The sequence below is a fragment of the Microtus oregoni genome, unplaced genomic scaffold, assembly GCF_018167655.1.
Source record: "Microtus oregoni isolate MIOR12 unplaced genomic scaffold, Mior012 000015F_ref0000493, whole genome shotgun sequence".
NCBI classification, from domain to species: domain Eukaryota; kingdom Metazoa; phylum Chordata; class Mammalia; order Rodentia; family Cricetidae; genus Microtus; species Microtus oregoni.
The window spans coordinates 25,395,151-25,419,645 of NW_024543074.1; the positions used below are offsets into that span (position 1 = coordinate 25,395,151).

At 47.3% G+C, this 24,495-nt stretch overlaps 1 protein-coding gene across 1 annotated transcript; it reads right to left on the reverse strand.

Moving 5' to 3' along the window:
• Positions 1 to 1,372: 1,372 nt before the first annotated feature.
• On the reverse strand, positions 1,373 to 23,465 carry Trpv1 (transient receptor potential cation channel subfamily V member 1). Its single transcript, XM_041665463.1, has 15 exons — positions 23,182 to 23,465; positions 22,328 to 22,500; positions 22,094 to 22,246; positions 21,562 to 21,702; positions 21,158 to 21,456; positions 20,185 to 20,364; positions 17,227 to 17,385; positions 15,700 to 15,795; positions 13,819 to 13,889; positions 11,441 to 11,606; positions 10,967 to 11,033; positions 9,220 to 9,542; positions 8,632 to 8,759; positions 8,077 to 8,192; positions 1,373 to 1,716 (listed from the first exon to the last, which is right to left on the reverse strand). Exons 1-15 carry the CDS (start codon positions 23,463 to 23,465, stop codon positions 1,544 to 1,546), a joined length of 2,529 nt encoding a protein of 842 aa, XP_041521397.1. The 3' UTR covers positions 1,373 to 1,543.
• Positions 23,466 to 24,495: the final 1,030 nt, after the last annotated feature.

A 24,495-nucleotide genomic window follows, 5' to 3' on the forward strand; every position in this document is an offset into this window, starting at 1 on the left:
GAAAAAAAAAAGAAAGACAAATGATGCTATGAAACTTATTATTTAACAAGATAATGAGAAGCCTACTTCACCTCTCCTGATATGGGCCCCAAACAAACGCACAAGATAAGACCATGTAACTTCCTTCTAACTGTAAAAACAAAACAAAAACCTTCCATTCCTCAAAAAAGGTGATCCCTTCCTCTCTCTCTCTCTCTCTCTCAGAATTTAGCTCACTAGTAGCGAGGTGTGGTGGCACATGCCTTTAATTCCAGCACTCAAGAGGCAGATGGATCTCTGTAAGTTTGAGGCCAGCCTGGTCTACAGAGTAAGTTCCATGCAAGTCAGGGCTACAGTGAAATCCTATCTTAAAAAAAAAAAAAAAAAAAAAAAAAAAAAAAAAAAGTCCCATTTTCCCACTGTCTTTTTCTCTCTCCTGACATTTCTTCACACTCTGAGCTGATAAAGACTTTTTATCCGTTCTCACTTGTCATTGCTGTGCCCTGTACACATAGCAGTGTTCCTCTGTGATCTCTGCTTCAGGCTTCCGCCTTGAATCTCTCTGCCTTGGCTTCCCTTGATGATGGGCTGCCACCTGTAAGATTAAATAAACCTTTTTCTCCCCAGGTTGCTTTTGACCAGAGTGTTTTATCACACACACACACACACACACACGCACACACACACACACACACACACACACACGGGGGAGAACACAGACTGAAGAGAGAACCACCTAGCAATGTCAGCCCAATTATTATCACCAAGTTCATACTTATTATAAAGAATATCTGCAGACACATACAGAGTTTATTTTGTGAATTACAGGACTAACATTGGGAGGTGCATTTAGCACAGCAGGAAGTGGAGCAGGATTGTGATTATAGCAAAAGAAAGATCATTAAAAACTTCCTGCCATGTCTTCTGGATTGAAAACTTCCTGACATGTCCTTTGGATATGGTTTTGTATTTTTTTTTGAAACAACAATGAAGCTAATACTTTGTAAAGACTAATATTCTACATTGAAGAGGAAAGTCACTTTGGAACAACTTGATTCTGCTGGAATTGGGAACGAGACTAGCATCCCCCACCTTCTCTGGGCTTGTCAAATGACAGACTCCTCAAAGCCTCTCAGGGCAGGTAAGATAGTCAACACAGTGTAGAGGAGAAAGGTTTCAGCATTTTATATCAAAGGAAGTATTTAAAGGTTGTCTTCCTGGACTCCATCTGCTCCTATCCCAACAGTCAAAAAATCCAATAAAGCCAGGGTGTAACAGGTGTCCAAGTGGAGATTTGCCATCTGCCCTGTTTAACAAAGCTTGTACACAGTTGAAGGCCAAATGTTTGAAAATTCACCTGAAGACAGTCATGGTTGGATGCAGATCTCTTCCCATGCAACCTCCCACTTTTCCACAGCATGCCCTGTGATGTCCTAGGACTGTGCCTAGGCAGGCACAGAATGGACCAGCCAATGACAGGGCTCCATGATCCCTGAGGACACCCTTCCCCCACGGAGGCAATGGGCCATCCAAAGGCCCAGCATTGACCCCTGGATGGTGTCCCTCACTTCTCCTCTGGGGCCATGGAGTCCTTGAAGACCTCAGCATCCTCTGGCTTAAGGGATCCTGCAAAATGCTTTAGATGAACTTCCTCAGGCTGGGTGGTGTGCCTATCTCGAGTGCTTGCATCCCTCAGAAGGGGAACCAGGGAAAAGTTCTTCCAGTTTCTCCCTGCAACTGAAAGGCAACAAAATCATTAGCACCTTGGATGCAACAAACAAGTATGGGTTTATTGGTAGGCCTCACATCTCCAGATGAAAGGAGACCTGGGTACCCTTCAATCAAAGAAACCTCTCTTTAAAGCAGACAGAAACCATGACAGAAACCACAACTGGATATAATGCAGAGATCAGTAGGTTGTGGGAACCCATCCCCAGTGGATACATCATCAACACAACTCCTACACCTAAAGCTCAGGTAATGTTTTGGAAGAGGGGGCAAAGACTGTAAGAGCCAGAGGACCAGGAAGTCTGCTATTAGACTGTCTCCTAGAGATGGCTGCCTAAATAAGACCTAAATAATGACAATATCAATAGACATGATAACACAGAAGAAGAAAATCTCAGAGTCCCACCCCTGGACAAAGAACTATAGGCAACTAATGGCTGCTGAGAGAGGGGGAATTAGCCTCTCCCAGGGCAAGCTCCATATTGGTTACCCAATACAAAGTGGTATCCTGGAAATCATACACACACTAACAACAAAAGCAAACTCAGAAGGTTATGTTTATATATTTGTGCATATAAATATGTGCATACATATCTATAATAACAAAAGAAAAAGAGATAATTGGGGGACCTGGGAGGGGTTGAAAGGAGGTGACACAGGAGGGGTTAGAAGGAAGAAAATATGGTATTATATTTTAATTTTAAAATATATTTTTTAAAAAAATCTTAGCCAGGTATAGTAGCACACACCTTTAATCCCAACACTCAGGAGGCTGAGACAGGTGAATCTCTGTGAGTTCAAGGCCAGCCTGGTCTACAGCATGAATTCCAAGACAGCCAAGGCTACATAGTGAGACCCTGCCTGGAAAAAATTCTTCAAACTCTTGGATCCATGAAGTTTCCTCTTCCCCTTATCCACGCAGGTAACATCTCTCTTTCTCTCTCTCTCTCTCTCTCTCTCTCTCTCTCTCTCTCTCTCTGTGTGTGTGTGTGTGTGTGTGTGTGTGTGTGTGTGTATTCGTGTGTGTGTATTGGTAAATAAGTATATTTACTTGGTTTTTTATTGATTTTATTGGCTATACATTTTTCTCTGCCCCCTTTCCTTCCTCTCCCCTTCAACCCTCTCTCATGGTCCCCATGCTCCCAATTTACTCAGGATATCTTGTCTTTTTCTACTTCCCATTAGATCAGATCCATGTAAGTCTCTCTTAGGGTTCTCATTGTTTTCTAGATTCTCTGGGATTGTGGTTTGTAGGCTGGTTTTCTTTGATTTATGTTTAAAAATCACATATGAGTGAGTAAATTGATAATTGTCTTTCTGGGTCTGGGTTACCTCACTCAATATGATGTTTTCTAGCTCCATCCATTTTTCTGCAAAATTCAAGATGTCATTATTTTTTTCTGCTGTGCAATACTCCATTGTATAAATGTACCACAATTTCCTTATTCATTCTTCGGTCAAGGGGCATTTAGGTTGTTTCCAGGTTCTGGCTATGACAAACAATGCTGCTATGAACATAGTTGAACACATGTCTTTGTGGTATGATTGAGCATCCTTTGGGTACATACCCAAAAGTGGTATTGCTGGGTCTTGAGGAAGGTTGTTTCCTAATTTTCTGAGAAATTGCCATACTGATATCCAAAGGGGCTGTACCACCTTGCACTCCCACCAGCAATGCAAAAGTGTTCCCTTTACTCCACAACCTCTCCAGCATAAGTTGTCATCAGTGTTTTTGATCTGGGCCATTCTTACAGGTGTAAGATGGAATCTCAGAATTGTTTTTATTTGCATTTCTCTGATGACTAAGGATGTTGAGCATTTCCTTAAGTGTCTTTCAGCCATTTTAGATTCCTCTGTTGAGGTTCTCTGTTTAGGTCTGTACTCCATTTTTATTGGATTATTTGTTCTTTTGATGACCAGTTTCTTGAGTTCTTTGTATATTTTGAAGATCAGACCTCTGTCTGATGTGGGGTTGATAAAAATCTTTTCCCATTCTGTAGGCTGTCGTTTTGTCTTGTTGACCGTGTCCTTTGCTTTACAGAAACTTTTCAGATTCAGAAGGTCCCATTTATTAATTGTTTCTCTCCGTGTCTGTGCTACTGAGTTTATATTTAAGAAGTGGTCTCCTGTGCCAATGCATTCAAGTGTACATCCCACTTTCTCTTCTATGAGGTTCAGTGTGGCTGGCTTTATGTTGAGGTCTTTGATCCATTTGGACTTGAGTTTTTGCATGGTGATAGATATGGATCGATTTTTGTTCTTCTACATGTTGACATCCAGTTCTGCCAGCACCATTTGTTAAATATGCTTTCTTTTTTCCATTTGATATTTTTTGCTTCTTTGTCAAAAATCAGGTGTTTGAAGGAGTGTAGATTAATATTTGAGTCTTTGACTCAGTTCCATTGGTCCTCCTGTCTGTTTTGATACCAATTCCAGGCTGTTTTCAGTACTGTAGCTCTGTAGTAGAGTTTGAAGTCAGGGATTGTGATGCCTCCAGAAGTTCTTTAATTGTACAAGATTGTTTTGGCTATCTTGAGTTTTTTGCTTTTCCATATGAAGTTGAATACCATTCTTTCGAGGTCTGTGAAGAATTTTGTTGGGATTTTGATGGGCATTGCGTTGAATCTGTAGATTGCTTTTGGCAAGATTGCCCATTTTTACTATGTTAATTCTGTCTACCCAAAAGCATGAGAGATCTTTCCACTTTCTGGTGTCTTCTTTAATTTCTTTCTTCAAAGACTTAAAGTTCTTGTCATACAAGTCTTCCACTTGTTTGGTTAGAGTTACTCTGAGATATTTTATGCTAGTTGTGGCTATTGTGAAGAGTGTTGATTCTCTGATTGTTTTTCCCAGCCCTTTTATCATCTGTGTACAGGAGGGCTACTGATTTTTTTTTTTAGTTAATCTTGTGTCCTTCTACATTGCTGAAAGTGTTTATGAGTTGTAGAAGTTCCTTGGTAGAATTTTTGGGATCTCTTATGTAAACTATCATATCATCAGCAAATAGTGAGAGTTTGACTTCTTCTTTTCTGATTTGTATCCCCTTGCTCTCCTTTTGGTGTACTATTGCTCTAGCTAGGACCTCAAGAACTATATTGAATAGATATGGAGAGAGTGGACAACCTTGCCTTGTTCCTGATTTCAGTGGGATCACTGGAAGTTTTTCTTCATTTAGTTTGATGTTGGCTTGTTGTGTATTGCCTTTATTATGTTTACATATGTTCCTTGTATCCCTGCTCTCTCCAAGACCTTTATCATGAAGGGATGTTGTATTTTGTTGAAAGCTTTTTCCCAAGTAACATCTTAAGGTCTCTTCTTCCCCCAGGCACTGGCAAACCTGTGACCTCATGAGTCTATCACACACCTGTTTCCACCTGTATTACCTGGATCCCTAAACGGGAGGGTAAAGAGGTTTCTGCAATGCAACTCCACATTGGGCAACTCTTAAGTTATGAACAGCAGCCAAGAAAAATTAAGACTTAGAGACAAGGTCCAAGCAGGGCGTAGAAGCTGAGGAAAACACCAAGGGAGACCTGGTGACACTGGGCTTCAAATAAGAACTTTGGCAAGAACTAAAGCCCCAAGGAACTCTTAAGGAAGACTAGTTATTATTGTCCATCAATATACTGACCACTAACTGGCTGGAAAGTGGAGACACCCAGCTTAGGAACTGTTGGCCTAGCCAGTTCCAGGGTCTCCAGAGCATCTAAAGTTCCCAGTACCATTCACCATATCCTCATTCTCATACCAAGACTCCCCACGCACTCCCTAGTTCCTTCACCGACCACCTATTCCTCCCTCTCCTGCATTCTCCCACTTCTTCCGTCCACATGTAGCTGGGCAGGGAGGGGTCCTTGTTATCCAAATTATCAGACTATCATCACTAGAGTTTCTACTGTTACAGAAGTGAGAAAGCAAAATCCTGAAGGAATGGTCCCTAAGAAATAGGTATAAAGTGTAAAATCTGTTATTAAACCCCACAGCTTCTGTTCCAAATCACTGGTCCGACTGGATAAAGGTTCATTGAGAGGTATAGTGTAGAGGGCATGGTGTCCTTGTGCTCACAGATAAAGCACTAGGGAAACCAAGAATGTTCAACCCTCGGGGTTGTCTCCTCAGGGGAGGAGATACACACCTGTTTTCCACCCAGAAGGCTGGGAGTGGATGAAGTTGACAGCTGGCCGCTCTGTGCGATCTGTAGGGCCAGGCCTCACCCAAATCCCCTCCCCCAGACTATTATCCCACACTCTACCTCCCTAGACCTTTATCCTGATCATTGTTCCTCAGTCAATAAAACCCATCCTTAAGGGTGATGTCATGTGTACTGTGTAGCTTGGTAACCTCTACAATGACCTAGACCACACCGGATCCTCTCCTAGGCCCTTAAGTTATAGAACCCATTCTTATGGAAGAGGTCATACGTGTTTTGCAAAAGAGTTTCAGTGCAGTCATGTCTTAAGCTTTACTGTGATAATTATCACTAGGAAACTTTTCCCAAAATGGTACCATATTTAAATATATCTAAAATAAACTGCCCTGTCTCAGATTCTAGAAGTCTGAACCAACACTAGCTCACTAAGTCAGTGGGAGGATCATGGTAGGCCACTCAAATCACACACAACCATCTTTGAGTAGCTCTCAGAAAATGTTAGCCTGACTGACAAACCGAAGAAAAGATAATGAGCAAAGGTGGCAATTAGACCAGGGAGTCTTTCCATTTGCAGCCCCAGGAAAATCACCGAACTTCTGGGGACCCATTTGAAAACAAGGAAGCCCAAGGGTAGGGAACTGCTTTCCAAAAGTGAGCCGCTTTTTTCTGTGCTAGAGATGGAATCCAGACTGGTTTCACAAGCTAGCCCAGTACTTGACCACTGGGCTACATCACCAGGCCCCTAGTGAGCACTGATGAAGTAGATCTTCATACAATCTTGTTGCTCGTGACAACCATAAACTGTGAAAAATGCCATTCAGCAGATGTGTTTAGACTTGAGGTGACAGATGTAAGATTCTACAAACCCTAAGAGAAGCGGCATTCACAAGGGAAGCCCTATCAATACCCTGGCTCTGCTTAGCGACAATTTTAGCAACTGTAGTACAGTGAACAGCCATCCTAGCGGAGCATGGAATTTCCCCTGAGAGAGAAGGAAGCAGTCGCGGGGCAGCTGACACAGTTAGGATCAGTAACAAGGAGCATAGGGGAACAAGTGTGGGATGCTGGAGGGTTGGTCAGCTTTGGGGCAGGGTGGTTACCCAGAAGTAGTTGCTGAGAACTAGACCCTGCTTGCTGATGGTGAGATCTCAAGATACTTGATAGATAATGGCTGTAATGGGGTTGGAAGTGGGGCAGACATATTTAACTCAAGTATAAGAAAGGAACTCAGCCAGTGTGTGGAAACACCCTTACACTCACTTATGCCTGGCACAAGCTCAAGGCGATTCCTGAGTAAGTGAAGTACCATTTAGTATATAAAATAATAATAAATAAATAAATAATAAAATATATAAATATAAAATATAAAAAGATACATAAAGGTAACTGAATCCAGGCTTTCCACAGTATCTAATCTACCACGTCCAGCACACAATCTGAACATACTGGACCTAAAAGGGAATCCATGAAAATGTGGTTCTCTGTCACAAAAAAAAAAGAAAAAAGAAAAAAAAATAGCAGTCAAGAGAAATGGATGCCACGATAGCCCAGATGTTGGGTTTAGCTAGAGACCTTTGAACCCAGAGCCCTGTGTTGATAGGTGGAGAGTACTACCTCTGAGCCAATCCATCCCTTAGCAGATAGAAATTGTAAAGTAACATTCCTATGTTCAAAGAAGCAGAGGAAAGCATACTCCTAATGAGGGAATGGCTAGAAGACCTCAGCAAAGAAATAGAACCTTCAGCACAGGAGAAACGGGAACTCTAAAACCAAAAGGCTTAAAACTTGAAGTGTGAAATTCTACACAAGGGATTAATAACAATGTGGAGCTGACTAAAAAGGGGGGGGGGGCTCGACGAATATGAAGGCTTCTGCAAAAATACTGTGTGGTCCAACACCCAGAGTCTCAAGCTATGGGTTGTGACCCCCTATGGGGTCATATAGCCGAATGTGGGGGCCGTTAAAATGCTGGTGACATTAAAGGTTTTCTGAACACGCAATGACCAAAAGTTAATCTGAAAACAATGAGTCCAAGGAGCGCCTAGCAGTGCTGCACAGGCGTGTCCGGGGACACGCAGCAGTCACTAGCATGTAGATGGCCGGCATCTGTCACTGCTACACAGCCCAGGTCCTTTGTGAGGAAAGTCAACATGGAGTAGGAAACCCCCCTTCCCAGAGTCAGGCCCCTCCCTGCCGTGGCCCCACCCATCCCACCTCACCTCGGCCTGACCTCAGGGAGAAGCTCAGGGTGCGCTTAACGCCCTCACAGTTGCCCGGGTCCTCGTTGATGATGCCCACGTTGGTGTTCCAGGTAGTCCAGTTCACCTCATCCACCCTGTGGGGAAAGGGACAGGATCCAGGGCCAGCTGTCTAAGGCCGAGCCCATCAGGATGAAGACACAGCAGGTGGAGGGACAGACGGCTTGTTTCACGGACAACCCGCCCTTTCTAACCACTCCACAAGGTCCAGGAATTTTAACACTGGATTCCTAGGTTTGGCTCTGTTCACCAGGCAGTCATTTTTGAACCCCTCAAGTCTTTCAGGGCTTCATATTGGAAGTCCTGCCTCCTGAGATCTCAGTGGGTGTCTTGTGCCCACAGCTGAGTCCTATGTGGCCCTTGGACCTGCTGCTGGCCTTGAGAGTTCCCTAAGCCTGTGACTGGTCCCAGGGAGTCCTGAGCCCAGCCTCTACACCCTCTTCTGGCTCTCGATGGGTCCTGCATGCCCTGGACTGAGAGCAGGAGCTCTCAGCTTCGACTCCTGCTTTGCCTTACCTGAAACACCACCGGTAATCATCCTTGCCATCCGGCGTGAACCCCACCTGTAGGAGCTTGCCGGAGCGGAAGGCCTTCCTCATGCATTTCAGGAAACTCTTCTCTGTGTCCAGGATGGTGATAGCTCTCTGACGGAAAGGGGAAATAGGCCTTCCTGGATCACCATCTCCAGAATCTCTCCCAGCCCCAGCAACCTCCAAGCTGGCCCTGAGGTACCTCCTATAGCAGGTCTGTTTCCAAAGCCTGGCAGGCACATGCTCCGTGAAGAAGATCAACCAAGCCTGCCTATACCTGGCTATTTACTGCCTACTGGGTCCAGAAAGGCAACCCTACAAACTGATGGCGCTTACAAAGGGATCACTGGTGACCTGTGTGACATCAGAGTCTCAAACATGAGACTGCCAGGTCTAAACCCTGGCTCTGCTACCCACCAGGCACGGGACTGGAAACACAGACAGATGACATCTCTAAAGCTCAGTGCTTCTGGCCCCTACTTAGTCCTATAGGAGCTCATGTGCCCCACTGTGTGACAGCAAGGGACAGTCAACACCTTCGAGGCTGCACGCCCTGCCCAAATCCATGGCCCACCTGCAGCTTCCAGATGTTCTTGCTCTCTTGTGCGATCTTGTTGACCGTCTCACCCATGAGGGCGATGAGCATGTTGAGCAGGAGGATGTAGGTGAGGATGATGTAGGCCAGTAACAGGATGATGAAGACAGCCTTGAAGTCGTAGTTCTCGGTGAACTCCAAGTCGCCCATGCCAATGGTGAACTTGAACAGCTCCAGACACGTGGAGTACAGGCTGTTGTAGGAGTTGTCGGGTGGCCTGCAGGCAGGCCCGCGCCACCTGTGTGGGGTGGACTCCACAGGCACAGAGTCATTCTTCCCATCCTCAATTAGTGTCACCACGGCTGTTGGTCACAGGAGAAAGGGGTGTGAAGGATGGAAAACAGGACCCCAGACTCCCTGATACATACCTCTCCTACCCAGCACCCGACAGCAGGAAGGCCACCTGGTTATGTAGCATCTCCCCCTCCCAGACTATCAGAAAGTTGTAATAACACACGCTTTCTTATAATAAGAGCTTTAAATTGATCTAGTAGAAAAGGTGTTTGAAGAAATATGCAAAGCTATGTAGACCATGTACATACAGAGGCCTTTGTATAATATGCAACTTGCTTAAAAGGACAGGAAGCCTGAGTCACTTTGCCAGCCACGCCATGTCTTTTAGAGATCTATAATCACAGATGTCGAGTGGCCTCTGCTAATATTCTTCTTTGGAAGTGTACTGCAGAGCCTGAGTACTGCTAAGCAGCCATGTGCTGTCCATACTGTGCATCAGTGCCCCGAGAACACCCTAAACCCAATCCCTTCTTGTACTAATATGCAGAACTTCAGATCAGGTGCCACAGCCCATACCTATCAGCGTCCCTAGTCACCGATGTTCAACCCTCCTATACAGGAGTTCTAAAATAAACTGCAGAGTGGGAGCAGAGATGGGCATGCCTCAGGACCCATGTAACCACAGAACCCAAAGGAGAACTGGGACAGGGCATTGCTAACAACAGAATGTGGACCAGGTAAAGGGGCTGAGAATCCGGCTTGAAGGGGCTCCCAAGGACCAGATCTCAGCTTCAAAATAACTGATGATAGTAAGGGTTATGCCTCACGTGACAGTGAGAATCTATAGGGAATAAAAAGAACCCCAAGGCCATCCATCCTCGTGTTTAAAAAAAAATTGAATTGAGGGGATGAAAAAAGCTCTTCCTTATGATAAAATGCCAGGGACTAAAGAGGCACTGAATGGTGGGGTTAGGGAATCATGAAGGCTGGGGCTGTAGCTCAGTGGGCGCTAGCCTGGCATGTATTAGACCCTGGGTTCAATCTCCAGAACCAGGAATAAAGAATGGAAGGGGTGAGAAAGGGAGGGGAGGAGTGGGGAAGGGAAGGAAAAGAGAGACAAAGACAGAGAAGAGACAGACGAGGAAATGGAGAGATTTTTTTAAATGTTTAAATTGGGGAATCTGCGTAAGAAGAGAGGAGTCATCTGTACTACTCTTGAAAGTTTCCTGTGAGTCTGAAATAGTATTGAAATAAGTTGGATAAAAACTGGGCCAAAATGGAGCTGTACGGCAAGCAAGTAGCACAGTCGCTTCATCCATCACATTTCCAAGTTCTCGGGCTCTTGCTGATGTGTGCTCTGTCTGTCCCTCGGTCACCTGCAAGAATGCACCTGTCGTCCCCACCCGGCTCCTCCTCCCCTAGCCCTGCAGAGCCTGAGGAGGTCAGGTGAGCAGCACACCTGCCTTCCACCAGCTTTGACTCATCCCGTTACCTGTGGAAAATCCAAACAAGAACACGAGGTAGACAAACATGAATCGACACAGGTCCCTGAGGATCATCTGCAGGAAAGAGCAGGCTGGTAAAAGGCAAGTCCAACCATGGTAGGAACACAGGAATGATCAGGGTTGCATCAGCCTAGAGCGACAAGAGGGTATGTGACAGGAACCTGCAGTGGGCTAGGCTCTGTGGTTTCCAGCTCAGACATCATGAGGAAATGACTCCCACCTCTCCCATGGCTTTGGCTCCGGTTGGGAGATGGCGGTTTGGAATGCAAAGGCAACAAGTTTGAAGAAAACCTGCAGGCTCGGGTCAATGCCGGGTTTCTTGATTCTAGGGAAATAAATGGGCTAAGGGCTAAACAAATGGTTCCGTGGAGGATACAGAGAGGCTGAAAAGAATGCATAGGGCAGTATCTCACATCCGTGGGACAAACAGAGCTCTGTGGGAAACACGCTTGGGAACCCACCTTTTCAATCATGACAGCATAGATGCCCATCTGCTGGAATCCTCTGGTATAGTAGAGCATGTTGGTCCAGCCCATGGCGAGGGAGAACACCATGGAAGCCACGTACTCCTTGCGATGGCTAAAGTACAGTACCACAGACGCCAGCATGAACAGAGACTGCACAAAGCTGAGGGCAGAGGCAAAGTCGTTCAACTTAGGAAAAAGGCCCAGGCTGCAAGAATCGCAAGAGTGAGAATGTAGCCATGCAGGGGCTGGGGCTGTGCTGTCCCAGCAGGCACAGGGAGGAAAATGTATGGCAGGTTGGAGGGGAAATTTTATTCTTCAAAATTTTATTCAGTGTAAATATAATGTAGATGCTCCTTGACTTACGATAGTTTTATCCTGTGCAATCCATTGTTTTTTGAAAATATAAGTGAGAAAAGTATTGAATAGCCCAGCCTACTGAGGAAGAGCACTTACACACGGCACTCTACAGCATCTGCTGCTTCCCCTCTGAGCAGCACCGCTGAAACACTGAAGGGTGTCCAGAAAACAAGAAAGACCAAGAAAGAGAAAGATGTGAGAAAGAGATGGGAGCCATGAGAATCCCACGGCTGGCAACAGAAAGACGTGTCAGGTAAAAGAAGGGTCAGGCTGGAAAACAAGCCAGTCTCAAAGAGAAAACAGGAAAGACGGTATGGTGGACACCTCTGTCACCCCAGCACTCCAGAATCAAAGGCAGGAGGATTGCTGCGAGTTAGAATAAAGGGTAGTTTGGGTTACATAGAAAGGCCCTGTCTCAAACAAAAGAAAGAAAACTCTAGGAAGAGATCCCTCAGGGGGAGAAAAGTGATCTGGCCATGTGTTATAACTTCTAAATCTGATTTTGAAGAAAACTGCACCTGCTTTAGGATGTGTGGGAAGAATTAACATTGTCTACAGAGAAAACTAAACAAGGGAAAATTAAGGGAATGGTAATCTGATAAGTCAGAAGAAACAAACCACAAACAAGTAATAGAACTATTACAAAGCTGTTTGACACTTAGGAATATTTACAAAGGGACAAGAATGCAAATGAAGATTACTGACTAAAACAAATACTATATAATCACATTGGAATTGTGAAAAAAGGGAAGCAGATGGGAAGGAGGATGCTAAATCCTTCTCTGTGGCATGAGTATGTGTCAGAAGAAAAAGCCCAAGTGGGTTTCAGAGAAAGGGAAGGGTTGGGGGTAGGAAACTCCTGGCTTTGAGTATAAGAATTTTTGCACTCTTATGAGTTATATCAGTATGTTTGAGTAGTTTTGATAACATAAAAGTAATATATATTTACTGGTATAATTGCATACATGTGCATGTATATGTGTGTTTTAACATGACTGTAATGTGGCTGTAACTTTTAGGAATGGAATCTTAAGTCTACTCCTACAGTGCTATGTAGGGGAACATTTCTCCTTTATGCAAATAAGTATTGTGCTCACCGATTGCTATAGACCCGAAAGATTGAGCTTGCCCTTTGAAACTAAAATAAAGGTATTTGAAGATTACCATGAGAACATGAGGCTTATGTATCCTAGGAACAAGCTCGTCACAATAGCACCAGAAATCAACTCCTTAATCACACCAGAAGCAAAAAGAGAAGCCCCTGGACTGAGAGAAACCTGGGCATCAGAAGAGAGTTTAAGTCCAGATCCTAGGAAACCCATGGTTGAAAGCCTTCTGTGCAGGATGAGGCTCAAAGGGTCTAGTCTATTTTATGAACAGAGGCTGTGCGACACCTGTGCCTTTGCTTATCCATCTCCTCTAAAAGCAGTGGCCCCCAACCAGGAGCACATGCCACCACCCACAAGAAAAGAACTGTTGGTATTTATCTGAGGGCGTTTTGATAATCAAGCCTGGAAGTGGAGGGTGAGGGGGAAACTATTGGACAGAGGCCTGGGATGCTGCTAGATACTCAGTGTATGAACAATCTCTTTCTCAACAACTGTGAATTATGTAGTCCAAAATGTCCGTGAAGTTGGAATGAAAAACAAACAAATTTTTAAAAATCTGCCTTAAAGACTAGAGATTCTTGAAGGCAATAACTATGTATAGTTCACCTCCGTCTCCCACTGTCGACCCAGTGAACAGCAGAGGGATACACACACAGTAAACAAAGGGAAGGAAGGGACCCCTAACTCCAGCAGTAAATCATGCGACACCGTGACACAGTCCGCTAACCTCAGCACCTGACATTTATCTGGCAGTGTAAACAGTTGATATTCATTCATCTGATGAATATTTGTTGAACGCCTCCCACCATTGCTTCAGCCTGCCTACTGAGGCCCGCCCTGCTATGTGCCTGTTCAAGCATAGGTGAGAGAATGAAGGAGCTAAACGGAACACAAAGCAGCACTTACAAAAGTATCTCACTGTAGCTGTCCACAAACAAACTCTTGAGGGATGGCCGCCTCTGCAGGAAATACTGAATCTGTGAGGGAACAGACAGAGTAAGTTTCTGGGAAGTTTAGATGTGGCTGAACAGGGAAGCTCCTGGTGTCTTTCGGAGGGCCAGCATGCTGGAACACTGGAGTGGGTTCCAGCAGACTGTGAAGAACGGAGCAGTAGCAATCAAGCTAATTGGAAGGGTGATGTCATGTGACTCATGGAGATCTTTAAAAACATTGACTACAATAACAAGTGTCTCAAGACGGCAATTCGGGAAGAAAAAGATCATCAAAATGCTATGAGCTGCTATATCCCACGGTAGAGCTGAGAAGCCTCTTTGCTTCTAACTTGTTCTCCCAGCAGCACCTTCCTTTATGATGAATGAGCATAGCATTATCGTAGAAATCCCTTTATGCTTTTGTAGTATGATTGGGCATCTCTTGGGTATATTGCCAAGAGTGGTATTGCTGGATCCTGAGGTAGGTTGACTCCCAATTTTCTGAGAAACCGCCACACTGATTTCCAAAGTAGTTGCACAAGTTTGCATTCCCACCAGCAATTATTTGTAATAGCCAGAAACAACCTAGATGCCCCTCAATGGAATAATGACTAAAGAAAGTGTGGCACATCTACACATTAGAGTACTACTCAGAGGTAAAAAATAATGACATCTTGAATTTTGCATGGAAATAGAAAACACTATCCTGAGTGAGATAACCCAGACCCAAAAAGATGAATATGGTATGTACTCACTCATTAGTGGATTCTAACCATAAACAAAGGACATTGAGCCTATAGTTTGCGATCCTAGAGAAGCTAAGTAATAAAGTGAACCCAAAGAAAAACACATATAGATCCTCTTGGAAATTGGAAGCAGACAAGATCACCAGACAAAAGTTGGGAGCATGGGGGTGGGGTGGGAGAAAGGGGAGAGGGGGAGAGAGAAGGGAGAGGGAAGGGTTGGGGAGAGCTTGGGGGAGTGGGGTTGTAGAGATGGAGGAAACACGGATATGGGAGCAGGGAAGAAGATATCTTAATTAAGGGAGCCATTTTGAGCTTGGCAAGAGGCTTGGCTCTAGAGGGGTTCCCAGGTGTCCACGGGGATGTCCCCAGCTAAGACCCCAGGCAGTGGAAGAGAGGGTGCCTAAACACTCAGGAGGCACAGACAGGTGGATCTCTGTGAGTTTGAGGTCTACAAGAGCTTGTTCCAGGACAGTCTCCAAAGCTACAAAGAAACCCTGCCTCGAAAAACCAAAAAAAAAAAAAAAAAAGAATGCAACGACAGAATAGACTACATAGAGAGAACTCAAGTCAAAATTATATAATAATAATAATATAAATAATGATGATGATTTCAAATTCTGCATTCAGGTCTCTCTTCGTGGAGTTCTCACCCCTCTTGAGTCTCACTCAAGAAAAGCAAAACTAAAAAGCATAAATCCCATGTCTTCCCTAAACTCAAGTTTATACGGGGAAGTTGACATAAAATTAAAAAAAAAAAGCTCCCAAGTTAAAAGAAAAAGCCGCAGGGCCTAAGGAGATGCCTCAGCAAAGTATTTGATGTGTGCATGAGACCAGCAGGTGCAGCAGCATTACACATCTGTAAGTCGTGCTGGGTAGGGAGTGCTCTGGGGCTCACTGGCCAGGCAATCGAAGACCCCTCCCACAAGACAGTGGTGGAGGTCTGCCTGTCTTGCCTGATTGTCATGGGCCCTTAGGAATACACTGGATGGCCCCTGCAACCCAGTCATGAACACCCGGAGGATTCTCAGCTGCGCTCACTCAGCTCCCAGTGGGTCTCTTGACTTTTGTCAGGGACAATAGAAGCCCACAACTTCTGAAAGAATGCTTACCCCTCGGAAGAAGAAGTAGACTCCTCCCAACACAGACAGGATCTCTCCAGTGACTCGGAAATAGTCTCCAACGGTGTTCCTCAGCTTATAGGGAGGCTGTGAGGCACAGTGAGGCCAGAGAGCTTATGGGGGAGCTGTGAGGCACAGAGAGGCCAGCGACTCCACTCACTCACTCATTGACCCATTCAGCAAACATTCACCAGGGCCGCCAGGTACCCAGCCTTACAGTTCAGACTTGGCCCTGCCTAGGAGACAGGCCTCCCTCCATTGAAAGAGAGAAGCAGAGGCCTGGCAAAGTGATTCCATGGAAACCTGAGAACTGAATTTGGTCCCCGGAACCCATGATGGAAGGACAGAACTGACTCCAAACAGTTGTTTGTTTCCAATCCTGATCTCTGCATGTGCACTATGACACGTGCTCGCGCGCGCGTGTGCGTGTGTGTGTGTGTGTGTGTGTGTGTGTCACATACACACATCACAACAACAACAACCAATAAACAACGAGGTACTAGGGGAACATCTGCAAGGAGATCCCTCTGTGAGTCTGATTGCCTGAGTCTCTGGGTATCAGAGGATCCTTGCAGGGCTGTGCTGTCTCCCAAGCAATGTCCCTTCCCAGGGTTCTGAGTGGACGGGAGCAGGGGACAGGGTAGGTGGAGGTGCTCTTCCAGACCTGGTGCACTGGAATCCCATTCTCCCCACAGCCTGTGGTGTCCTCCACACGCCCGTGAACATCACCCTCGTGTCGCAGCTATTTTCTGGGAGGATCCCCTTGACGCTTTGCCAGCACTAGCTCCCTCCCTCGCCTCATTTATTAGCAGACTTCTCCTCTCTCTAACAACGCGTGTGTCCCTTCTTTTGTTATTTTGTTATGACGCTGGAGTGCTGGGAATCAAACCTAAGGCTTTGCACATCCTAAGCAAGCACCGTGCCGCTGAGCTATACCCATTATCAATTTTCTTTTCTTTTCAAATGAAGTCACTAAATGCCCTTTATACACAGATAGAACTCAAGCTTTTAAACTAAATTTACAGGTAAAAATGTTCCAGAAATAGGGTGGAAAATTAGTGATCTGGGTATTAAATGAGAAGGTTCAATTCAGAAACAAACTGGACTAAGAGACGGAACCCAGCCTGACACAGAAGAAGTACTCAGGGGCATAGGTCTAAGGAGCAAGTTTGGAACAGTGCAGGCCAGCAGGTAGCAATGGAATTGGGGCTTGTACCATCCTATGATCTCCAGACACCCAGGGGTAACTGCCTCCCCAATCCTGGATCTTCATACTCAGGAGCCTCAAGGCTCACGTGCTCAACTTCCCAGAACCATGGACTTAAAAGACAAAGTCCAGGCACAGGCCAGCCTGCAAGAGGGGAAACTAAGGGCAGGAAGCAAGGCTCTCCAAGCAGCCTTTCTACCTCTCAGTGAGCTAGGAAGGGGTGGCAGGCAAGGTCTGGACCTGGAGCCAATAGCATCTCAGGAGAGTACCCCACCCCAACCCCCAGATAGGGCCCGTGCTCCTGTCCGCACCAAGCCTTCCACAGGCCGATAGTAGGCAGCCGTGGTGAAGATGATCATATACAAGCAGTAGACGAAGAAGTTGAAGTAGAAGATGCGCTTGATAAATCTGTCCCACTTGTCCTGTAGGAGTCTGTTCAAAGGTTCCACCAGAAGCATGTCATGGCGGTTCTATGGGAGCAGAGAGAAGTGAGGCTCACTCTTGCACCAGCAGCTACCTGAATAGCTACACCAGCCCACGGCACTCCTCACACCTGTGTAGCCCATACAGTCAAGGAAGAATGCCCCCTCAGCCAGCCAAGCAACCAAGGGTCACCGGAGGTCTGAACCACTGTACAGCCAGGGCCTTGGGCTGGCCCCAGCTCTGCTGCGGTTCCTTGAGTGAGCCACCCTCGTAACTTCAGTGTCTCCGTGAGTACGCTGACTGGGAAGAAACTGGACAAGCCCTAAGACAGTGGTTCTCAACCTGGGGGTCAAACGATCCTTTCACAGGGGTGGCCTATGACCATCAGAAACCACAGACATTTATATTTTAATTCATAACTAGCAAAATTAAAGTTATGAAATAGCAATGAAAATAACTTTATGGTTGGGGGGGTCACCACAACATGAGGGGCGCAGCGTTAGGAAGGTTGAGAACCACCACTCTAAGTGCCCAAGCAAGACTTCAGCATTTCCCACATTCCGATCCCATTATCTCCAGCAACTCTCTTCACTCCCAGGGCAAGAGGATGATTCTTGGGGGGGGGGGGGGGGGCAGTCTACACTCTTCACTTCTCATGTTTGCAGCCCTGGGTCAGGCAGAGGTGGTAATTACCTATGCATGATACGTGAAGGAACCTAAGAGGCCTGACCTAGAGCAGGCCTGTCCTAGTGCCTACACTGTCATTTGAAGTTGGCTTTAGGCAAAGCCTCACATCCAAAGGCTTGGATGGCTCACAGGACCTAGAATGTAGAACAGATGAACCCAAGGCAGCTTGCTCTCGCCTCCTGCTTTGTGTTTGGGCTCTACCACAGAGGCCCCATTGTGCGACTCCTTGAATACTTTGGGGATGGGAAGCTCCTCACTCCCTCACTCCAGAGCTTCTAAACGGGTGCTAACTGCAGGTGTGATCTGTTATTGGCATACATTTAGTCATCTCTGCCTTCCACCAACATGCCTGCTCAAGCCGAATGGCCCAAGATAAGCCCACACTCCAATCCCCAGAAAAAAAAAATGGGAACAAGAATTGTTGGTGGCTGCCCCAGAGCTTTCTCTCCTCCAGATTAAATTCCTCAGTCTGTAGTGAGGGCACCCTATAAGAACTCAGAAGTCACATTTAGCATTGCCGCCTACGTGGGGCTGACAGGACAAACTAGACTGAGGATGGCATTCTATTTAATATTTCTGGCTCCAAGTGAAGCATTACTGAGTACTAGCCTACCTTCATTGGGTGGAAGGCCACCTCACCTGTCCCCTCTTCCTAGAATGACACTCCAGGCTCCATAAGCAGACACCAGTGGAGGCAGTGAGGGGTTACCATAGCGCTTCACAGGATGAAGCTGTAGTTATAGGATCAGAGTACACAAAAGTAACCTCTAGATAAAGGACCCAAAATTGGGCGTGATGGTGCCTGCCTATGAACCCGGAGATGGAAGCATGACCTCCCCAATGACTTAACAAGTTGGAGATCAGTCTAGGCTACATGGCTACATGAGACTGTATATGAAAGAAAAATGGAAAAGAAAAACAAAGATACATTGAAAGTGCTTGAGTTAAACCTAAGACTGGAATGGCTAGACCAGGCCTCATCTTTCTTGGACTCTGATCCTATAACAACAGCTTCATCCTGTGAAGCGCTATGTTAACCCCTCACTGCCTCCACTGGAGTCTGCTTATGGAGCCTGGAGTGTCATTCTAGGAAGAGGGGACAGGTGAGGTGGCCTTCCACCCAATGAAGGTAGGCTAGTACTCAGTAATGCTTCACTTGGAGCCAGAAATATTAAATAGAATGCCATCCTCAGTACACAAAAGTAACCTCTAGATAAAGGACCCAAAATGAAATTCCCTACAAATGAGAGGGAAGAGAACAGAGAAGGGCCGCTGTGTGACTCTGTAAAGAACAGGCCTTCAGAGCACAGCACACAATCCAGAAGCCAAAAAAGAAAAAGAGCGACCAGCTTAACCCTATCAGAATGAAAACCGTTCATAAGTAAAGGGTGCTGTAAAAGCCAAGAGACAAACGGGGAGGAGAAGCAACACCACACTGCAGCAGGAGAGAAAAGGCTGATGACTCATTTGGAAGCGAGAGGTCTATAAACCAGAATAAACCAGCAAATAGTCCTGTAAACCTTAGGAGACACACCAAGGTACAAAAGGCCAGTAAATGCATAACAATGTCCCGCCTCACCACAGGGTGGGTCAACCCAAGACTTACAGTCCTAGCACTCTGGAGGGAGGAGGGTCAGGAGTTCAAAGCTGGCGTGGGCTGCATAGCCAGCCCCATCTCAAAAAGCAAGAAGAAATAGGGTAAGATTTGGAGACAGCAATTTCATGTGTCTTTCACTGAAAAATCCCCAGGCTCGTGTCAGTGGCCTGCAGAGTGCTGAGCAGCTGCAAACAACTTGACTGTCCTGTGGGAGGGACACTGGGCAACAGCTTTAAACAGGCAGATACCTGGGTGCCGATATAAAGCTAACTACAGCACACACCAATGCTTATCCTACAAGGTGTATAGTATGAGCCCATTCACACAAATTAAAAAAACTCTCTGAAGCTTTTCACACGGTATCAAAGGGAGCTGTCTTTATCGCTGTACTTCTGAAATGTTCTCATTTTTATGAGCGAATGGCTATCATTTGTTTGCTAAGGGAAACATAATGGAAAGGAGGAGGGGCAAGGCTGCAGGACACAGGCTCCTAACAGCAGCGTTTCATGTGAGAGACGAGATGGATGGAGCTTGAGCAAGGGCGCTGGCCTTGGCCACTCACAGGGGTCTCGCTGCTGCTGTAGGCGATCACCTCCAGAACTGAGTTCTTCTCGCAGGTGTCAATGCAGGACAGGTCATAAAGGGAGGAGTGCACAGGCCCGTAGGCCCATTCCGTGAACTTCCTGGACAGGTGCCGGCACTCAGGTTCATGGATCTCCCTCTGGAGAATGTAAGCCAAGACCTGTAGCAGGTAGGAGAGCCCTATCGGGTCAGTCAGGGCCACGCCACAGGCTGCTTCCCCATGCAGGCTCTGAGCTCCTCTGAAAAATGCACTTAGCTTCCCACCTCCACCAGGAACCCAACCCAAGCCCCAGCAACTAGTTAGATCCACTAACTAGCTGCTTCTAGCCCCAGCTGCATTACACCAGGGCCTCAAGATTTACAGTCCTTCTGTGAAGGACAGTGGTGGCCCCTTCTAGAAAACTTCCAGCCAGAAGGAAATAATCAAAGTCTAAGGAAGCAATAAGCCAGTCCTGATGGTTTGTGGCTGTACTCACAGCACTCAGAAGGCTGGGACAGGAGGATCACTGCAACTTTGAGACCAGCCTAGTCTTAAATGGGCAGGGATAGCTTCCCAGTATCTCTACTATTGAGAAAGCCCCTCCCCTCCAATTCAAGCAGCCCCAGACACATCATCAGCCTTACCTGACATCATTCATAGGACACTGATTTGGCTGAGGCCTGGTCTACCTAGTCTGCTCCAAGTTTCCCCCTTAGGACCCTCCTTATATTCCAAAATTCTCACTCACCCTAGTAAAATAACAATCAGCCTCTTTTCTCAACCTAGGCTACACACACACACACACACACACACACACACACACATCCCTGCTTGATGGTTTCTGCTCACAGCTCCTCTGACTCACACTAACAGCCCCATTAGCTGGTGGAATTAGAGTCCGGTACACACAGTCCTCTATCCAGACCCCCTCCCAGCCTGATAATAGCAGCTCCAGCCAAAGCACCCACCCTACCCCAATCTTCCCAGTGCTAGCTGCCAAAGCTAATGGAGTGAGCCCCTTTTTGTTGGTGAGTTCTTCCAGCTTCAGGGTGGGGTGGAGTTTGGCCCCCAGGATCAGGATCTCGTTGTACATGTTTGTCACGAACTTGGTGTTGTCAGCTGTATTATCTGCCACCTCCACCAGGGCATGTAACACCGTGTTGCCCACCGAATCCTGGGCACTGATGTCTGCTTGCTGCCAGGAGTTCTGCAGCAGGAACTTCACAATGGCCAGCTGGTTAGTGCATGCAGCCAGCGACAGAGGTAGCTCACCTGCAGCCAACACAGGGTCCTCAGTGGGGCCCCAGGAATGAGACTGGCTAGTCCCTGAATGACTGGGTCTCTAGCTCCCTTATGTATGCCATATGGCCTCCCTACCAAAGTAGAAGCCAGGCCGCCCTTTGGTTTTCTTGAAGAAGTCTCCATTGGCCGCAGCCTGGACGTCTGCTCCGTTCTCTACCAAGAGGGTCACCAGTGCCATGTTTCGCCTCTCAATGGCAATGTGCAGTGCTGTCTGGCCTACAGAGGGAAGCTCAGTTAGCCTTGTGATTAAGGCCCAGAGAGATGCACCCCCAGAGAAGGCCCCTAGCAGGTAGCAACTGTGGAAGAAGCACACAGAAAATGCCAGCACAACCCCTCACAGTGGGAGGCCAGGATCCACAAATGAGGCCAGGAAAATCGTGAAGCAGGAACAGAACAGAAAATACCAAGTTGCAAAAGAGAGGAGTCAGAGGGAGATAGGAGGGAAGGACAAGAAAGGAAGGTAGGGACCACCCAGTCAGCAGGAGAGCAGCAGCGATCCCAGGAAGGAGACTGATCCGAACCAGAATGCAACATTGTGGCAGGAAGTGGGGCAACCCCCTCAGGGCATAGGTGTGCCGTAGCTGCACCAGGCCACCCCCCACCTCACCCTTGTAGTAGCTGTCTGTATAGCTGGCATTGACAAACTGCTTCAGGCTGTCAGTCTGCCGTGCGACATCCAGGAGCAGAGCAATGGTGTCGTTCTGCCCGTTGTGCAGGTTGAGCATAGCTTTTAGTAAACAGGTCTTTCCTGTCTCTGGGTCTGAAGGGCAGAGAGAGGGTCAAAACCAGGCCAGGGTTGGAAAATGGCCCCCTCCTGGGAAGCCAGCCCTCACAGGGCCACCTTTGAATTCGCTGTCAGTCAGGCGCTTCTTGCTCTTCTGCAGAAAGGACAGCAGGCTCTCCAACTCCTGGCAGTTACTCTGAGCCACAGCATCGAAGATGCTCCTGCGGTCATAGAGCCTAGGGGGCTTCTCCACGCCGACACCGGTGGAGACAGAGTCCTGGGATGCCTGCCTGGGAAATAAATTACACCCTCAACTCAGGCCCTGCTCTTCCCTGAAGCCTTTGGGGCTTCTGAAGCCCCAAGGCAAACCAGGCAGTTTAGGAAACAAATCTAATGGGGATCCTGAGGCACAACTGTCCATCCCATCATGCCCCTGACCTGTCTATAGAGAGACTGGAGAAAGTCTTTGCTATTGTCACCTCTTCTACCCAGTCCACTTGCCTTCCTTCTGGGGCTCGGAAGACAGAATCCTAGAGGGTAAGCAGGGTTGGCTTGGCCTCTGACGAATGAAGACATCTTCACACTACCCAGAAGCCACCTTGTGACTCCTGGCCCTGCCTCAGAGGAGGTAGGAAAGCTGATAGGTTCTTCCCCTGAGCTGTTGGTCTTCTTAGTCCACAAGATCCTAACCTTGACTTTGAAGTCTAAGTTTTTGGGTCTGGTGAGCATTCAGGGCCTGGAAATCTAGCATATGCTGGCAGCTGGGATCAGTATACACACTCCAACACCTGTGACTGTGTGTCCAATGAGGGTACAAGAGTATGGGCTAAACCACCTCTGAAGGCTCCCCAGCTCCCCAGTTCTGTGACTTTTAACCCAGAAGCAAGACCGCTCTGAGGAGTTAGCCCATGGCTGGGACTGCCACTGGTGGAACCACTTGGGTCTTGGAAAGGAAGGACCTCCAGATTTACCTGACACAGGCGGGCCCATCCCCAGGCCTCTGGATAGTGACAACAGAGCTGACGGTGATGATAGGGCAGGAGGCCAGGCCGCCTTCCTCATAAGGGCAATCCATAGGGGAGGCCTCCTCTGAGTCACCCTTCCCAAAAAGCCGGGTACGACTCCTGGTCGTGAAGATGTGGGGCTTGGCTGGAGACGGCCTGGAGTTAAGGTCTCTGTCCAGAGGATCCAGGCAGGAGTTCTCTTGAAGTGAGTGCTCAGACTCCCCCGAGTCTAAGCCATCCCATTTCTTCATCTTTCCCAGATCCTCTGTGGCCCAATGTGCAACCTGTGGGTAGCCACAAAGATGAGGTCTGTGCCCATCTGGGGGACCACAACTTCTCATCCCCTCCCCGCTCTCCTTGTCAAGGCTCCCGTGAAGCAGGACACCGCAAAAGCCCAATTAGTACTACCCTGCAGAAGCAAAGCTTTTAGGGCTGTGCCTTCCACTCCAGCAGCCCTGGGGAAACAGAACTGTACTGCCCACGGGGTCCTGTGGCCATGGTGGTCAAGCTCCCCACCTTAGAGCCAGCAAGCTCTGAGGCTGAGGTCAGAAGCCTCCCACCCCTGAGATTATCTGGGGCTCAGCTGCCTGGTTTGTTCTTCCTTCCTCCACATACCACATTAGAGAAAGGACATGGAGGAACTAACTCAGTAGTGAGACCAACAGGTTGACCAAGCCCCAAGGAGCCAGGCAGTCCATGTTCGTGGAAGATGGTGATGCCCCCATCTATGCTGTATAAACTCGTGTGCCAGGTGCCAACGGTCACATGTACCACCTCCCTTTGCCCTTCCACACAGCTGCAGCAACCAAGTGTCAGGAGGGGACTGATGTGTGCAGCATGTATGCAAGCCTTGGGTCATTTTTGTGAAATTGGTGTGTTTCCAGCATCTCAGCCTATGCTTTGTGGCATCATTTGCTGTGGGGTTGGCAGGTGTTCTAGACCTGAACCTCTAGACATAAGCTAGTTGCTCAGGTGGGTGCTCTCCACTTAAGTGGGGACCAACACTCTTTCCACCCCATCTCCCATGGTCCCCCTCCACCTGCTGACCATCCTGCTCCCTAGTGCCCAGGTCTCTCCTGGATCAGGGGCCTTTGCTCCCATGGTGTCACCAGATGGAGTGTTTTCCCCTCCCCTTCCCTGCCCAAATATTCCCACCTTTCAAATGCCTTCTCCCCTTAGGACCCAACACTGGTCTACCCACATCCACAAAGCCCCCCCCCCCCCCATTCCCTGATCATTCAGAGAGGCCAGGCTCCTGCCTAGCCATCCTGATAGCCCTTT

Coding starts and splice junctions, on each gene's coding strand:
- Trpv1 (XM_041665463.1), bottom strand. CDS start 23,465: ATGAAGAAATGGGATGGCTTAGACTCGGGGGAGTCTGAGCACTCACTT. Junction 20,365..21,157: donor CTAGCACTGGGAAGATTGGG/GTAGGGTGGGTG, acceptor TACCTGCTACAG/GTCTTGGCTTACATTCTCCA. Junction 1,717..8,076: donor CTCCCTGAGGTCAGGCCGAG/GTGAGGTGGGAT, acceptor GTTGCCTTTCAG/TTGCAGGGAGAAACTGGAAG.